General features: G+C 42.9%; 1 protein-coding gene across 1 annotated transcript in view; it reads left to right on the top strand.

Annotated features, from left to right (window-relative positions):
* Frmd4b (FERM domain containing 4B) overlaps positions 1 to 16927 on the top strand; it is a 189310-nt gene that overhangs the window by 116151 nt on the left and 56232 nt on the right. The window contains 2 exon segments of the mRNA XM_040737352.1: positions 6580 to 6636; positions 7448 to 7470. Coding sequence (XP_040593286.1) covers positions 6580 to 6636; positions 7448 to 7470 — 80 coding nt within the window.

Below are 16927 nucleotides of genomic sequence, written 5' to 3'. Positions count from 1 at the left end.
AACATCTCTTCTCTTCCACTCTCATTGATGTCAGAGTACTTAATCCAGAAAGACTCCCCCAACAATGCCATGTCCAGAACACAGCGTCTCATAATGCTCCTCCCCATTCTCTGGCTCGTTCCAACCCTCATCAATGATCAAGCATGAACTTTTGAAATAAAACATTTTTTACCCAATGTAATTCATAGATAGGGTTATTTAATAATTACACCCTCAAGAATGATGATAGAGGAATATTAGAAGTATTTGTTTTCTGTAATTAAGCTATTATGTTTGTATAAGAGCATAAAATTTGACATATTCAGTAACTACAATGTAGTTTATAATATCCAGTCATCTCTGGTCTGAGCTGAGGTGATTCAGACAGTATTCGTTGGTGTCGCATGGTTTGTGCTTTGTAGACCCAAGGCTTCAGTCAAGTCCTGTGGTCCTGTGACTCAACGCAGGCCAGCACTGACACAAACACCTCAGATTCATTACACATCTGGGTTTGAATTATGTTTTGGTCATTGTGCATTCAGAAACCTTCCACCGTGGCCAAGTTTTTCATCACCTCCATTTTCAATTACACATCCCCATATGGGGTCACAGCTTACGGTATAAGATGCTATGGTCCAGAAGAGTGAATGAATAATGTATCACAAGGAAGAAAGTTTTGGGTCATACACTCAGAGGATGTAGGCTATAAGCATAGTAATCCCTAGAAAGTTGGAAGTAGCACATTAACTAGGGAGAATCACCTGCAAAGAAACAGAGCTTGGCTATCCCACCAGCCTGGCTTTGTGGACAATAGCATGTTCATCTCTTAGTTGGCAGGTTTCTTTGTGGTCCTGTGTTATTGGGAAATCTCCAGGAACAGTGTGCGTGTATTTGTTTGTGTCTTTGTCACATCTGTTCACTGCAGTTGCTGTCTTAGGAGCAAAGCACACTGAGAGCATCCGACCCAGCATCTACATCATCATTTCCAGCAAGGGCTGAGTTTCAACTAGACTGAGAAGTCAGCCCCACTCACAGTGGACCTAACTAAGTTCAGTGTCCAGAAGACTCTTCCTGTGTTTGGTCGCTCATTCATCCCGTCTTGATCATATCCTCCCAGCTTTGTCTCTAATGACAGAAAACGTTCTTCCCTTGGTTCTAATTTGGAAAAGCCCTGGAAAGGTGTCTGGACCAACTTCCATCACTTGCCCCAAAAAATGATGATTACAGAGAGGGAGAGGGAGAGGGAGAGGGAGAGGGAGAGGGAGAGGGAGGGAGGAAGAGAGAGAGAGAGAGAGAGAGAGAGAGAGAGAGAGAGAGAGAGAGAGAGAGAGAGAGAGAGAGAAGTAATTTCCAAAGGAGAATTACTTGTCAGGCAAAACAGAAGGATGTCTACCAGGAAAATGGGATATTCTTCTTTTAAATAAACTTTAAAACTTTGAGATAATTTTGAACTTATAAAAGATCTGGAAGAGCCAGGCGGTGGTGGCACCTGCCTTTAATCCCAGCAGTAGGGAGGCAGAGGCAGACAGATCTCTGTGAGTTCTAGACCAGCCTGGTCTACAAGACCAGAATAGCCTCCAAAGCCACAGAGAAGCCCTGCCTCGAAACCCCCCCACCACCAAAAAAAAAAAATCTGGAAGAACAACACAAAACATAAAATATGTTTACCAAACCACATCAGTTTTTAATGGTGTACAACATCCATGTTCACGCTTTTTCTGTGCCCTGTATATAGTTTTTAGTTGAGCCACTCAAAAGTAAACTACAAATAACAGCAGTTAACCCCTAAGAATGCCGCTGTGTATTTCTTCAGGTCAGGGACAAACCTTGCACAGCGATGTTACTATGATCCAACTTGGAACATTTAACATTGGACCCATACTGCTGCCTAGTATATAATTCATTATTACACCCTCCACGCCTCCCCCCTTGACCCACCTCACTCAGTTGTTGTGACCCTGTGATCTCCATCACTCACACACTCAGTGTGGTGGCATAAGTGTAGGCAGGATGTTTTCTAGAATGACCCTCAGTTTGCTTGTGTATCATGAATAGTTCCTCGCTATTAAATCTAGTTATTTCATTTGTGTGTCTTTTGAGACAGGGTCTCTCCCTACACAGCCCTGGCTGTCTGGGAACTCACTATGTAGACTAAGCTGGCCTCAAATACACAAAAATCTGCCCTCCTCTGCCTCCTGGGTGCTGAGATAAAGGTGTGATTTTTTTTTTTGACAGGAATTCTGCACCATGCTATGCTGGAGACAGCTTGGACTAGCTCCTGAGAGCCACTTCTCACACAGCTTTTTAACCCCAAATTCTGTAAAGTTATATTGGCCACTGGCGATAGGCCATGATGGGAATATGTTACCTCGGAGTAGTCAGCTAATACTGTAGCTGGGAGCTTCTCTGAAGCCTTGGGTTGCAGTTGGAAGATGCTTACACTTACTGGCACTGTGTGTGTGTTTGTGTGTGTGTGTGTGTGTGTGTGTGTGTGTGTGTGTGTGTCCTAAGCAAAGCAAAGCATGGTATATTTTTGTTCTCATGCTGGCATTCTTGTCACTGGGTTGAGATAGGGTCTATCTGGTTCTCTATGAAGAAGACTCTCCATTTCCCCCTTCATAATTGATGAGTGATGTATGAAGAGATAGTACTCACATCATTCCTATGAGGATATACTTACCCTCTCCTGTTTCCAACTGAACTTTCATTTCATTTTTTAAAGATTATTGTGTAGGGCTCTGGGCATGTAGCTCAGTGGTAGAGTACTTACCTAGTGTGCCTAAGACTCAAGTCTCATGCCCAGAACCATAACTACAAGATCAGTAACAGATTTACTTCCCAAATCTATTACTATTGCAGTAATTTAAAGCAGTAATTTTCTCTCTCATTTTGGCATTTATTTCTTAATTATTTGGCAGCACTAAGGTTAAAAACCAGGCCTCATGCACGCTAGGCAAATGTTTTACCATTGAGCTGCAGCACATTTTTTGTTGATTTTTACATTTTTACAATATAAACTTATTCTTAAAATAGATAACTAGCAGACGACTGGGAAGCATACTGACTGTCCCCACAGTTTGTCAGTTTGCAACAGATTGTTATAGTATAGAATATGTTTCCATGATATACAGCATCCATCTAGGAAGAAGAGAATGAGTCCTCAGAAATGATTTCCTGCCCTACTATTGAAAGTGTGCTTGCTAACATAGTTCCATTGTCAATGAAGGTAGTATTCTGGGTCATTTTCCAGTCTTGCCTGAACCCACATATTACCCAAAGCATGCCTTTGGAAGATTGCTGGGTGAGAGATGTGGTGATGAAATTATAGGTTAACTGTGCAGAGAAGAATGGGGAGAACACAGGACAGGAAGTCTGGAGCCACAACACAGAGGGAGATCGGATGCTACAAGTCATCTCCCCGATCTTCAGTGCCAACTTGGGTCCTATTTCATTCAGTTCCCTTTCTGGTTCTAGGACTTTTTTTTTTCAGTCCCCTTAATTGGAGACCTAGAATTCACCTCATTAGCATGATGAGAGGTACAGGGTGGGCGGTGACCTGGTACTTGAACTGCTGCCTCAGCTCCTGTGAAACACCAGGACACCCATCTCAGCTTCCCGGGGTGTGCTCAGCCCCGTCGTCTGACTCCTGTCTCTGGCTCTTTGTTTGTTGCTGGCAGTCATGGAAACCCACTAAAGGATGTCCTCACCTTGCTCTGTAAGGAGCTCCCTCTCTCAAGTGTTAGCTTGCCCTGTATCCGATTACCCTTGTTGCCATGGTTGGAGATAAAAGAACTCTTCTGCCCTGGGCAGTCTACACGTTTAAAACAGTTTGGATACTTCAGTTTTAGTTGACTTTTGCCAAGTAAAAGTGCTGAGAACTGGACAAATGGGTTGTTCTTGATGGATGCATTGTTTAATGAACTCCACGAATGAGTCAAGTGACAGTGATCAGTACTAAGGCTCAGAATGGTTCACCTCTAATATCTAGAACAGGGTTTGTTATATGTATAGGTTATATGCAAGGTGAGGCGTAGAATGAGAATTATGAGACAAAGTGAGGCTCTTGACAAACTGTGTTTTCTTCCCTATCTGGAACAAGGTTTGAGACATGCCTTCACCCCCCCTTCCCCTCCCCCACCCAAACTGAGTGTGGGCTACTTAAGCTAAGAGGGCACAGGTGAGCTGGTGTCTGCAGCCTGAGTGTGGTGCTGTCTGAGACTGGTACTTTCCATGCTTCAGTTCCTCCTGTCGGCATTTTTAATATTTAATGAGCCTTCCGTCGTAGGGAATTATTTGGCAGCTCCCTAAGGGATATCTGCTTTAGGTATCTATCTTTTTTTTATCTGTCTGCTGGACTTCCATTTGCTAAATGGAAAAGGTGGTGTCTAGAATGCTTTTCAGATGACTCATCTAAGGTTTTGATGAGGCAAATGGAGTCCGTGGGAATCCAGGGAGTTGGCAGGACTTTTCAACTTACTTTTCTATTCATTTTGGGTTTTTATAAGACTCCAAGTAGCACACCTTTTCTCTTCCCTAAAATGTAAGTTCTGGCCTGTTTTCAAGCTCAGGGATTTTGCTGTCATTGTCCTTTCAGCCCCGACGCTCCTCTCCAGGAGTTTCTTTGTGTTTGAATTTAAGGAATTTGACCTTCCTCAAATGTAATCTAGTCAACACCCACCTCACCTGGTGGGTTAGCCACTCATCATCTCTACGATTAGAAAGCCAGTGTCTCGCTGGAAAGACAGAGAGAGCCATTGATTCCTGAGCTCAGCCCGGCTTCTCTTTGATTTTATAATCAGTTCCTAGAGATTGTAGGCGAGCTTTGAATTCCAAGACTGGGGTCTGTGAACTCTACTCTTGAAACAAACCTTTGAAGCAGATCTTCTGCTTTGGGTTTCAGAAGGGAGGACCCAACTGGGCGTTGATGGGTGAATTAAATTGTTTTCATTTGCTAATATAAGGGAACCAATAATTATCACTGCTAGTGTAACACCCTGGGTTTTTCCTTTTTCTCTTCTTTGTTTTTGTCTGTAATGTTTTGATGGGGGAGGTGGAGTGTCAGGACAACTTTATGGAGCTGGGTCTCCCCTTAACCTCATGAGTCCCAGGGACGGATCTCAGATCACCTAGGCTTGCTTAGTTAACTCCTGATCCATCTCACTGGCTCTGCTTTCCCTTACAGCTTCTGTAAGAAGTATTGTTTGTTTTCTGTTTGAGAACGTTAATCAAGTTAATGCTGAGTCAATCTTAGTCTTTCCAGAAACCCTCACCAAGTATAGTGTTCCCTGTAAACCTCCTATTGTACACTGGCTTAAAACGATTTAGTGATTCCCAGTGATGGACTTGGGATAACTAACAAATTCTACAGTTCAGGTTCAACAGACAAAAGGGAGGAAGAAAAAGCACCAGGCAATTCCTAGGCCTTTAAACTATGGGCACGTTCAGTGAGTACTAAGGATGCTGTACTGAACAGGGAAGGGCTTGGGTGCACTATTTCTGTACGTGCTAATCCTTACAAGCTCATATGCCCCTCAACTTTAAATTCGAAGTTCCTCTTTACCAGCTTACTGCTGTAAGATTACATGGTACAGTACTGCTATTTACACGTGTCACACATTAAAGGTATAAAGTGCATGGAATGTTTGTTCACACACATTTAAGCATGACTCCTAACAAAAACATCCTTTTTTCGTTTTTTTTAGTTTTTCATTTTTCAAGACAGGTTTTCTCTGTGTAGCCTTGGTTACCCTGGGACTCACTCTGTAGACCAGGCTGGCCTTGAACTACAAAGATCTTCCTGCCTCTGCCTCAGGAGTGCTGAGATTAAAGGTGTGTGCCACCACCATCCAGCTTAAACAAAAACATTCTTGATAATCAAGCCATAGGACCCCAGTTTTCCCTGGGATCTTGAAGGATGAAGAAATAAAAGGATGGAAAAATAATGAATTTGAGTTCATCAACCTTTCAGAGCAACAAAATTTTAGACTTCTCCACATTTGCTGCTACTGATGTTTAAGAGTTCTCATTTTAGCGAGGATGGAACACATGTAAACTCAGTTGTATGCTACTGACAATGAAGTGAAATTATGCCTTAATAATGTTTGTATCATGTGTATGCTGAAGCAACCATGCTGTGAGTTGGAGAGGGGAAATTATCTCAAGAAAACTCAGAAAAATATAATAATATAGAAAAATCTGCAGAACCTAAAAATGCATTTGCATTGCACCAGGAAATCCTGTCTCAAAAAACCAAAAAAAAAAAAAAAGAATTTACAGAGATAAAAAAGTATTCAAGTATTTCCACTTAAATTTTTAGCCTGCAAGTTATTTGTGTTTTCTAAATAAAAATTCCCTACACACACACACACACACACACACACACACACACACACACACACACACACACACACACACACGAAGTTCTGCCTATCCCTCCTGAGGTCTCTCTGCTCACCCCCCTCCCTTGCAATGGTATGCTCTGCATTTGATCGTAAACTGGAGGTGCCAAGCTGTGACAGCTTCTTCAGCTCCACAGCCATTTGCTCCAGCCCAGGAAGACATGTGTTCAGTGATGTTCTCCTTCTCCTCTTCCACCCACAGGGACAAATCGAAGTAGACAGTGAGACCATCTTCAAGTTGGCTGCCCTGGTTTTGCAGGTAAGAATTCGCTCACTACTTCTAAGCAGTCCCCTTCTGTTTCTTGCTAACTGCCTGCAACTCTGAAACTTTTGCCTGGCCAGCCCCTGATGGATTTTCAAACCAGGAAATGGTTTATCAGTGAAAGCTGCGACCTGCTGAATTCTGTTTCCAAATCGATTGCATGAATTAGCTAGTGTGTGACAGTATTTCTGAAAGACGGCGACATTTAGGCTGCACCAAGGGAAAAGAGGTCAGACCACATTCCTGGAAAAGGACTCCTGCTTGTTTGAAGTTGGGAGGCTGCAGCTGTTAGAACAGCTGTAATTTTCATTTAAATTTAGCAACTTTTGTACACGTTTCCTTGAGGTTATGTCAAGAGCCCTTTAATTCGTAAAGGCACTGGCAGTTGAGAAGCAAAGTCAGTTCCTGTCCTCATTTAGAAAGCAAAGAGAAAGTAAATAGTGTATGTTGATTTACCTGGGTCATAGTCTACAAAGTGCATCTCGTGCGCAAAGTGTGACACTGCAAGGCAAACAAATGTATCCTGTGATCTTAGAAATGCAACAGAGAAATGATTGCCTGTGTGTCTTCCTATGTACATATGGAGACTATACAGGGTAATATACATATAAGTCGCTTCTGCTAATGGTGAGACGCATGTCATGTATACTTGTGTTTTCTTATCAATAGTGACCGTGGGGATAGTGCTCCTTAAGCTCCTTTCTGAACAGGAAGCTCTGGACTTTGTTAGAGGGAAAATAACCAAGAATAAATCATTCATTGAGCTTAGCATAAATACATATTGATCATGTCTTTATTTTTCTTTCAGGAAAGCAAAGGAGATTATACCAGGTAATGATTTCTTTTCTGATGTTACTATGTAGAATGAGGTTCCCCAGCTGTGGAATGAGTTATTTTAAATAATAATGGATATTTTAAATAATAATGGATGCAAAATCAAAAGAAAGCGGTTCAAGGCTGGCAGTTCAGATCTCCTCTTCCTTCTCATAGAGACCTATTCTTTCGGTCAAGGACTCTGAGAATGAGACTTTCTCACAGTTTTTAAGGGCACAGTGACAGGAAATTATAATCAGAAGCCCTCCAAAGTTCCAGGATTATACAACATCAGTTACTGAGATGAAGAAATCTACAAAAGCTTTGCTAACTTGTGTTAGTTTTTTGTTTTGGTTTGGTTTGGTTTTTTAACATATAATGGTGCTGTGTGTAAGGGATTCTAACGTATGCAGAAACAGATTAAATCTATCAGCTGCTTAGTTAATGGATTAATAGGGGTTTTTCTTTTGCAGCTGCCCTGAAGGGGCCTCACCCTTAATATACTTGACCTAGCTAGCAGTTGTATTGTTGCTACACAGACACTGGAGCTAAGTTCCTCACTGGCCACAGCAGAGAGTGTTTTTTGGGTCATTTGTTTGGTGTGTGTGTGTGTGTGTGTGTGTGTGTGTGTGTGTGAATTCACCCTCACCCGTGCTGCCCCTACAATGCAGTCCTGCAGCAAAGTGGGAATTGTCAAGCTAGAGGGGAGGCCTCTGATGGGAAGCAGTGTCCAGGTCAATGACCCACTGAAAGCCTGGCCTCTGCCACGCTAACGTTCCACTTCTGTAAGCTTCTCCCAGAGATTATTTCCAGATTGCCTAGTACTCATCCCCGGCCAAGTTTCTGAATAATGTGCTCAGTAATGAACTGATAAAACAATGCCTTCCAAGCCTGCCGGCTTCCTGTTCTTGAGGAATAATCCTCTCTCCTCACCCTGCCCATTCAGGCTGATAGAGTAGGGTTTCCACTTAACACCCCATCATTCAGTTACTCACCACCCCCTCATTGAGAGCACTTGGTATGTGTGTTTGTGTATATGTGGGCGTATGTTTGTGTATGTGTGTGTTGTTGTATATTCATTATCCATGGGGACTGATTCCATGACATTTCACAGTTAGAGATCATGCTTTGTCGTTATCCCCCTCATCTTGTCTTTATCCCCCTACTTCTGATCCCATTCATCTTCTCAGTCTCTCCTACTTTCATATATACACATACATGTACATGATTTTGTGTAACCATACAGTCTGTGGTTGTATAGGGCACTTGTGAAGTCAGTTTATAATGTCTTCAGGCTCTGTCACGTGGGTCACTTACTTTCCCTTTCCCACTCCTGACTCTGTGAGATCTCAGCCCCTGTCAGTCTAAGCCTCAGTTTTCTCATCAGCAAGGCAACACGGCCTATAGGACTGCTGTGAATTAACCGTGTGAAGGTTGCTGGGGCGGTACCCGTAGCTCTTAACGGCTCTTCAGCTGCTACAGTGGTTACTGTCCCCATAATCCGCATCAAAATTCTGTGTGGCCTCGTGGCTACTCTGAGAAGAGTTTTGGGATAAAGGTAGGTCCATAGGAGCTGTAATAACATGTCTGGGGACAAAAAAAGCAAGAATGGTTTCATCAGCTTTCCTTGGTGAGAGCCCAGGACCTGACAGAGAGGGAGGCTGCCAGGCACTCACCTGGAGGAATGCGTACATTTCAGTTCTGGATGGCACAGTTGTTCATGCTGACTTAGTTCCGGCCAAGTCTTACCCAGTCCTTCCTCATCTCCAGCCGGGTTCTAGCAGTTTCCTTGAGGAGCCCTGGGCTGAAGATATGTCACACACTGTCTTAAAACCAAGTAGTAGAACACGGAACTGAGTCATGCACAAGCCACCAGTGTCCAAGCCTCAGTTTCCTTATCTGTAAATTGGGGTCTGAAGGAAGTTAGTGGTGTGGAAGAACTGTAAATTGCAAAGGCATTAATTATTGATGACAAGGATGAAAAAATAAAAACCATGAGTAGCTGTCACTGAAAGTGACAATAGAACAGAATCTATTACCACCCATTCCTGCCTAATCTCCTCCCCAATGGGCATTATGTTCTTCTGCCAAACATGTTTTATAGAACCAATAATGTAGGAAAATCAGTCAATTTAAACTATGACCAGCCAATGTCATCATGGTTAGATGGAAGGCTATAGGCAAATGGACTCGGCCGTAGACTGCCTGTATAATCTAGAAAAAAATTACTTACCTCTCTAAGCCTTGTTTCCTGGAGTGTAAAATGGGACTTCCAATAAGTGTAAATATGCTGTAGGTTGGTATGAGGATTAAATTCATATTTATGAGATGCCTAGAGCCATTCCTGTGGCCATTGCTTTAATATACCACCAGAATTAGGCTGTTGCTTATTGGTTGTGGTTTTGCTTTTAGACAGTGTCTCGTGTGGCCTAAACTTGCCTGAAACTCACTGTATAGTCATAGATGACCTTGACCTTCTGATCCTCTTGCCTCCCCTTCTCCATTGCTGGAATTGTAGGCATTGCCATCATATTTACCAAGTCCATCAAATTGACAGACATGTGTACCATTCCCCTGTTACAACAGTGAGTTGATGCCTAGGTTTTAGCTGCTGTAAATAATGCCGTGGTGAATATCTGGGTACATCTGAAACTGAAACGATTTGTGTTTGGTTTTTTTTAAAGACTACAAATTTTATTTCTTTTTTACTTTTTTCCATTCATTTTTTTAATGGGGGGATATCACAGTCACATGTTGTCATCAAGCTTGGTGACATTCATGCTTGAGCCATTCCCCCGCCCCTTTAGTTAATTGCTCTAAAGCATCCAGAAAAGTTCCTTTCCCATGGGAAATAGGTGCATTTTTATAACACCACCATAAATTGGGAATATTCGGTTCCCATTTGAAGGTGGGTGTTAACCACACCCTTATTCTGACCCCCCATAGTGAAGTGAAAATTGAAGTCACTCCTTAAACTGAAGCATCCTAACACTTACCTACTTGGTAAGGCTCAGCTTTCAGGTTCTTAACAAACAAAACCAAAGAGAACCCCCTTTGCCTTTGCAAAGTCACTTGTGGCTAGCAGCTCAGTGATAACGGCTGGCTGGCTGAGCTTTCAGGAATTCTCTACTGGCCTGTGTTGTGTTACCAAAGCACTTGTTATCTCAGCAGTGTAAGGACCGACTTGGAAATTCAGGCTGTCAGCTATTTAAAGCAAATGGAAGTCGCCACTCCACCCCTAATGAAACCCTGAGAGCAGGGTTTCCTACTGGTTGCGATAATGCTAACTTAAGTACTTACTTTGGAGGATCCCTGGCAGGAAGCAAAGTAAGCAGGGTGGGGCTGATTATTTTTAAAGGCATTCTGGAAGAAGAGTTTGAGCAAAGACTGTTTGGAGGCAAAATAATGTGGGGAACTGGAGGAAAAATGAGAGGGAGCAGCAAGCGGAGGCGGGCAGCACAGAGAAGCACTGGGGAAGCCAGGTTAGGGTGTCTGGATGCAGTGAGAAACTAACGTTTCAGAGGTACAACAGTGGCCACAGACTCTTTATGTCAGTTTAAGAAAGTAGCAGCAACCAGACTGCTCCCAGAGAGCAGTACTGAGGGCGTGAATGAGCCCAGAGGTATTAGCAATGCCCGGGAGCTTTGGAATTTAACCACTTCGTTTCAAATCACTTGATAGATAAGGCAGCTGCCCTGTCTGAAACTCAGTTTATCTCAGTATTGCATATGTAAAGCAGCCTGGTGTGGCTGCGTTATTACCTCCACCCTCCTTGCAGCCCTGTGAAGATGGCATTATTGCTGTCCCAAGGATGCCGAGCTTTGGGGTCCTGGACGAGTCAACTGTGTTACAGGTGTCCTAGAGCGCAAAGAAAACATATCCACACACAGACAGGAGTATGTTTCTTCATGTGTGTTATTCATGATGTTTGGTAAAAGTTAAACAAAGGGGCCAGAGATACTGCCCTTTGGTAACATGCATGAAGCCCTGCGTTCAATCCCCATTACTGAATAAAATGGGGCCTCTTGGTGCATTCCTGGGAGGTAGAAGTAGGGGGAATCAGAAGTTCAAGTCATCCTGGATTACATGGTGAAGTTGAGGCTAGCATGGACTACATGAAACCCTGGTTCAAACAACCAAAAGTCAAACCAAGGTTCCCATTTTTTTTCTCCAGTTTTTCAGTGTGCTCATATACACTGAGTTCTCCAAGAAGGGCCACATCAGCAGTGTTTAATGTCTGAGCAACATGCTGGCCAGTGCTCTGTGGGCTTCATATCACTGACCATAGTCTTGTGGGGCACCAGGGGCTTGGTGTTCTACAGTTTATGTATTCAGTACCTCAAAATACCTTCAACATCTCAAGGATAAGATGCAACTAGACAACAGAAGCTCCAAATAGATCAACTCCGTTCTCTTGACCTATTGAGATTCTCTCCAGGAGAGTGAACCAGGCCAGGGCACTCATGACAGCTGTGTGAGCCTGGAGTGAAGCTCAGTGTGGTGTTGACAGTAGCTGTCCCAGACATTGGCCAGTCAGTCTTCCATACCAATAGATAGTGGTGGACATGAACTACCTATGCTCCTCAGAGGCAAGACTTCCCCAAAGCTAAGGATGACATGGTAAGGAAGGCATCTTGCATTCCTGCCCATACCTGTTTGCATGTCTTTTGGTATGGTTTTGGAAACACAGAGTCATAGCAAGAGCTGTAACATAACCCAGTGCCGTCAGCTGGACCAACGTGGCTAATGCGGATAATCCACTTGTTGATAGATTTGGATGGGTTGCATCACCTAAGGCAGGAGGAAGATACAAAACTTCCAGGCCTCAGGTTGACTGTACATAATCTTGACTTCTCTAGTAGGAAGGTTCCAGATTTTGACTTTCTATGCTTTGACTTTCTATACAGCACTTGTATAGATTCTTGTTCTCCAACCTACCAGTTTTCTAGCTCTGGATTTTAAGAATACAGGTCAGAGCTGAGCATTGGTGGCGCACACCTTTAATCGCAGCACTCCGGAGGCAGAGGCAGGCGGATCTCTGCGAGTCCGAGACTAGCCTGGTCTACCAGAGCTAGTTCCACAACAGACTCCAAAACCACAGAGAAACCCTGTCTCAAAAAACCAAAAAAAAAAAAGAAAAAAAATTAAAAAAAAATACAAGTCAGCCCTACTAACAGCATTCTCCATGTGCAGCAAATCTCTTAAACTTCCTCAGTTTACAAATTGGAATTTTGTAACCATTAAATAAATAGTTCTCCAAAGCCCCTGTCAACGTCTGCTCCTATCAATATGATGACAAGTAAAATACTTTTATTTAAAATATTTACAGATTTTTGTGTTAACCTGCTTTTCAGCCTAAATAACTCTTACAAGATTTTATTTTTCCTGCCCGCTATTAAGAGTTGACAGTTCAAAGCAGACATGACAAGAGTCCTCAGCAAGATGGGTAATTGTAGGAAAATCTCTCATCACATCTTCATTCTTAAATGAAATTCTTTAGACTTAATAAAAAAAAGTTGACAGTTGATCCTAGTCAAGCCTGCAACCTTACGAGTTAGACCACAGAAGGGAATGTAATGACAAAGGAGTTCTGACTGTCTGACAGAATTTTCTAGAGCACTAGCAGATGTCCTGTGTTAAGACAAGTCTTTGATGGAGGGGCTGAGAGAGGAAGAGTGAGACACCAGCAAAGGTATGTGACTGTGATGTTGAAAGAGGAGCATCCAGGTCACACTTTCATCTGCTACCAATTCTCAAACAAGTCACTTTCAGTTTCCTGTCCCCCTGTAGTTTGTTACGGGCCCTTAGAGTTACCAGATTTAGCAAATAGAAACCTAAAAGGCCAAGTTTAATCGGAATTTCAGTAAACTGACAAATAATGTGCTAGTATCACTGTCCTTAGTACAGATTCTGGCAACCCTCACTTGGTTGTTTGTGGAGCATTATCCTCAATGACAATTCCCAGGCCACTAAAGGCACCGGGACCCAAGTAGTGGAAGGAGAGGACTGACTTCTGCAGGTTATCCTCTGATCTCCACACCCTTGCCATGGCAGGTATGCCCACACTCCCCAAAGGCACAAAACAGATACATGAATGCAAAATACGAATAAACATAATGATAATGGCTCCCCTGCCAGCCTGCTCCGAAGGTGATGGTAGAATGAAGAGTTGGGCAGCGTCTTATTTAGAGCAGTGTGACAGGAAAGGAAGGCAGACATTGACTGCGCACAAGCTGATGCCTTCCTAACATCTATTGCAACATTCTCAAGAACAGTATGAACATGCCACTGTGACGCCTTTTAAAGTGAACTTGGAAGCTGGGGCATGGTAGCGCATACCTTTACCCCAGTACTCAAGCAGTAGAGATAAGTGGATTGCTATGAGTTAAAGGCCAGCCTGATCTACACAGTAAATTCCAGGCTAGCCAGGGCTGCAACATGAGATTTTTGTCTCAATAATTAAAAAGAATAATAATTCAGAAATTTGAGCTTATAAAAGTGAATTATCTAAAATCATAGAACTAGGAACAGGGAACTTGGAACCAAATCCAATTCAATATTTTATTTATTTTGTTTTATATTTTGTAATTCAAATTTTTATTCTATTTTATGGGTATGCATGATTTGCCTACATATATGTCTGTGTACCCTGAGTGTACCTGGACTGGTGTCTGCGGAGGCCAGAAGGAAGGCATGTGTGCCTAGTGCCTCCAACCCCCTAAATTGGAATTACAGACAATTGCGAGCTTCCATGTGGGTGCTGAGAATTGAACCCAGGTCCTCTGGAAAAACAGCCAGCACTCTTAACTGTAGAGTTCAAAGATTTTTGTTCTTGAGACAGGGTTCCATGGCTCTCAAGCTAGCCTGGAACTTTGTATATAACTAAGAGTGATGACTTTGACTTTTTATTTTCTTCCCTCCACCTCAAGAATCCTTTGATTTTAGGTCTGCATCACTAGACCTGGTGTATGCAGTGCAGGGAATCCAACCCAGGGCTTGGTGTATGGTAGGTGTGATGGTCTTAATGAAAATGGCCCCCATAGGCTCATAGGAAGTGGCACTCTTAGGAGGTGTGACCTTCCTGGAGTCAGTGCGATCTTGTTAGAGGAAGTGATTAGGGGTGCACTTTGAGGTTTCAGAAGCTCAAGCCCAACCCAGTGTTGCTCTCTCTTCCTGTTGCCTGCCATGTAGAATTTCCAGCAACCTCTCCAAAACTGTCTGTCTTCATGCTGCTATACTTCCCTCCATGATGATAAATTTCTAAATGTAAGCCAGCCCAGTTAAATGTTTTCCTTTATAAGAGTTGCCATGATCATGGTGTCTCTTCACAGCAATAGAAACCCTAACTGAAACACTAAGAAACCACTCTACCACCTGAACCTCATCCCCAGCCCTATAACCAGTTCTAATCCCAAACCCTGTTGGTGCAAATGACAGGTGTAAGGCTGGCTGATGGTCTTTTGGTCTTTTTTCAAGGTATCCCTTAGATGCTTTTGAGTCTGCACTGGTGGAACAGGGAAGACAGGAGTTTGCTTATCAGAGAATTAGAAATAGCACCTACACCTTGGTTTGGTATGAAGACAAAATAAAATAATCTCATATAAACATAATACTGAGCATTCCTTGAAGAAGAAAGTATCCAGGGTTGGAATCCTTTGAAGCCAATGATTGGATTTTTCTCTCTTAATTGTTCTATGGAGGCAGGAGTGAGAGATCCTAGGAAGCTGGAGTCCAGAGGCAGACTAAGAATGAATGTTCACACCTGAAGCCCCATGAAGAAATTTTTCTTTTGGAGATGAAAGGGGACCTAGCTTCAGCAGAGGTGCACACATGGCTGCTTAATTCTTTCTTGCTTTGTACTCTGCAAATAGCTACAACCTGATTTGGCTTAACATATGACCTGGACGTGATTAAAAGGAGTGAGGAGTGAGGAGAGACCTCCAAGAAAGGTAAAAGACTTTACAACTTAAGAGGCTAGGAGGGACTCCATTTGTCCAGTCACTGGGCTTGTCCCAGCCCTTCCCTGCCTCGTCTTCCCCTCCTTGGAACTCCCTGCTCCTCTTCTCACTGGTGCCTGAGCTCCAGGACTCCAAGATCACATTCTTTGATCTCTTGAACCTGTTACTACTTACCACCCAGCCTTGGTAAACCTTCAGACATGGCTGGGCCTCTTTCCCATTGTCAGCTCAGGGCCTAGAACAAGTGAATCCTGTTCACTTACCTGGCTGGTTGGGACTGTGCTCTTGACATCTTTGATCCGTACAGGTATAAGATGAAGGCAGTGTGTTATTTTAGCTGTTAGGAAACTGGCTCTAATCTGTAATCACTTTTTCTAAACTGGTTACAGTAAATAGTCAAAAATGGTGCCCAGTATAGTAGCACATGCCTTTGATCCCAGCACTAGGAAGGTAGAGACAGTCAGATCTCTGTGTGTTCAAGGCTGGACGAGTCTACATTGTGAGTTCCAGCACAACCAGGGCTATGTAGAAAGATCCTATGTCAAAACCCAAACAATTAAAATTGTATTAGGATCTGGGAATGTGGGTTAGTGTTACAGTGCAGCCTATGGTACCCAAGGTCCTGAGTTCTGCTCATGATTGGGTTGAGGGGAAGGGAAGGGTCCTATATTTTTAGGCTAAGGATATATCTTAGATGGTAGAGTTCTTGTCCTTAAAGTTCTGGCTTCTCTCCCCAACACCCAACACCAGCATAAGCCGGTAATCCTAGTACCTGGGAGGTATAGGCAAGAAATTAAGAAGTTTAAGGTCATCCTTGGCTACATAGAAAGTTGTCTCTCCTTATTCAGGATTAACCTCGAATAAACTTGCTTCCTACAGTCTTCATCATATACCAGGCCTAGGTTCCCAGAATGGAAACAGATAGGTCACGGGGGTAGGACTGTTACCATGAGTACTTTTCGTGTGTGTCGGTATAAAAGCTGAGCATTGGGGATACCTTGTGTGGTCTAATGAGCTTCTGTGAGAAGTTGGACTTCTCGGTTGAGTTTGCACTCTGTTTTAAGATTACATTGAAAATAGCTGTGATCTGGCTTTGTCACATATTTAAAACATTTTTCAAAAAATTGAATTTGGAACTGGGCATAATTATACCTGCATATATAACCCTAGTGCTTAGGAGATGTTGGCAGGAGGATCAAGACTTCAAGACCTGCACATAGCAGGTTCTAGGCCTGCCTGGGCTTCATGAGACCCTGTCCCTTCCCCCAGAAAAAGAGCAAATGTTGACTAAATTTGGTATATTTTGATATTAAAGACATGTAGTCTATAGTTTGGTTTGATTTGCTTCAAGAAATACTGAGTGATAGAGGTAGCACATTAAGTCTCATTGTTTATATTTAAATCCTTCATGCTGTTAATCCAGTTTAAATTAATCCTGTTTAATCTAGTTTTAAAACCGGGCTGTCATCACCCAAGGAACATACGTTCTGATGGAATTCATCCAAGGCCACCAGAAT

This window comes from Mesocricetus auratus, unplaced genomic scaffold (assembly GCF_017639785.1).
Source record: "Mesocricetus auratus isolate SY011 unplaced genomic scaffold, BCM_Maur_2.0 Super-Scaffold_100676, whole genome shotgun sequence".
Lineage (NCBI taxonomy): Eukaryota > Metazoa > Chordata > Mammalia > Rodentia > Cricetidae > Mesocricetus > Mesocricetus auratus.
This window is presented reverse-complemented; position numbering and strand designations above follow the sequence as displayed.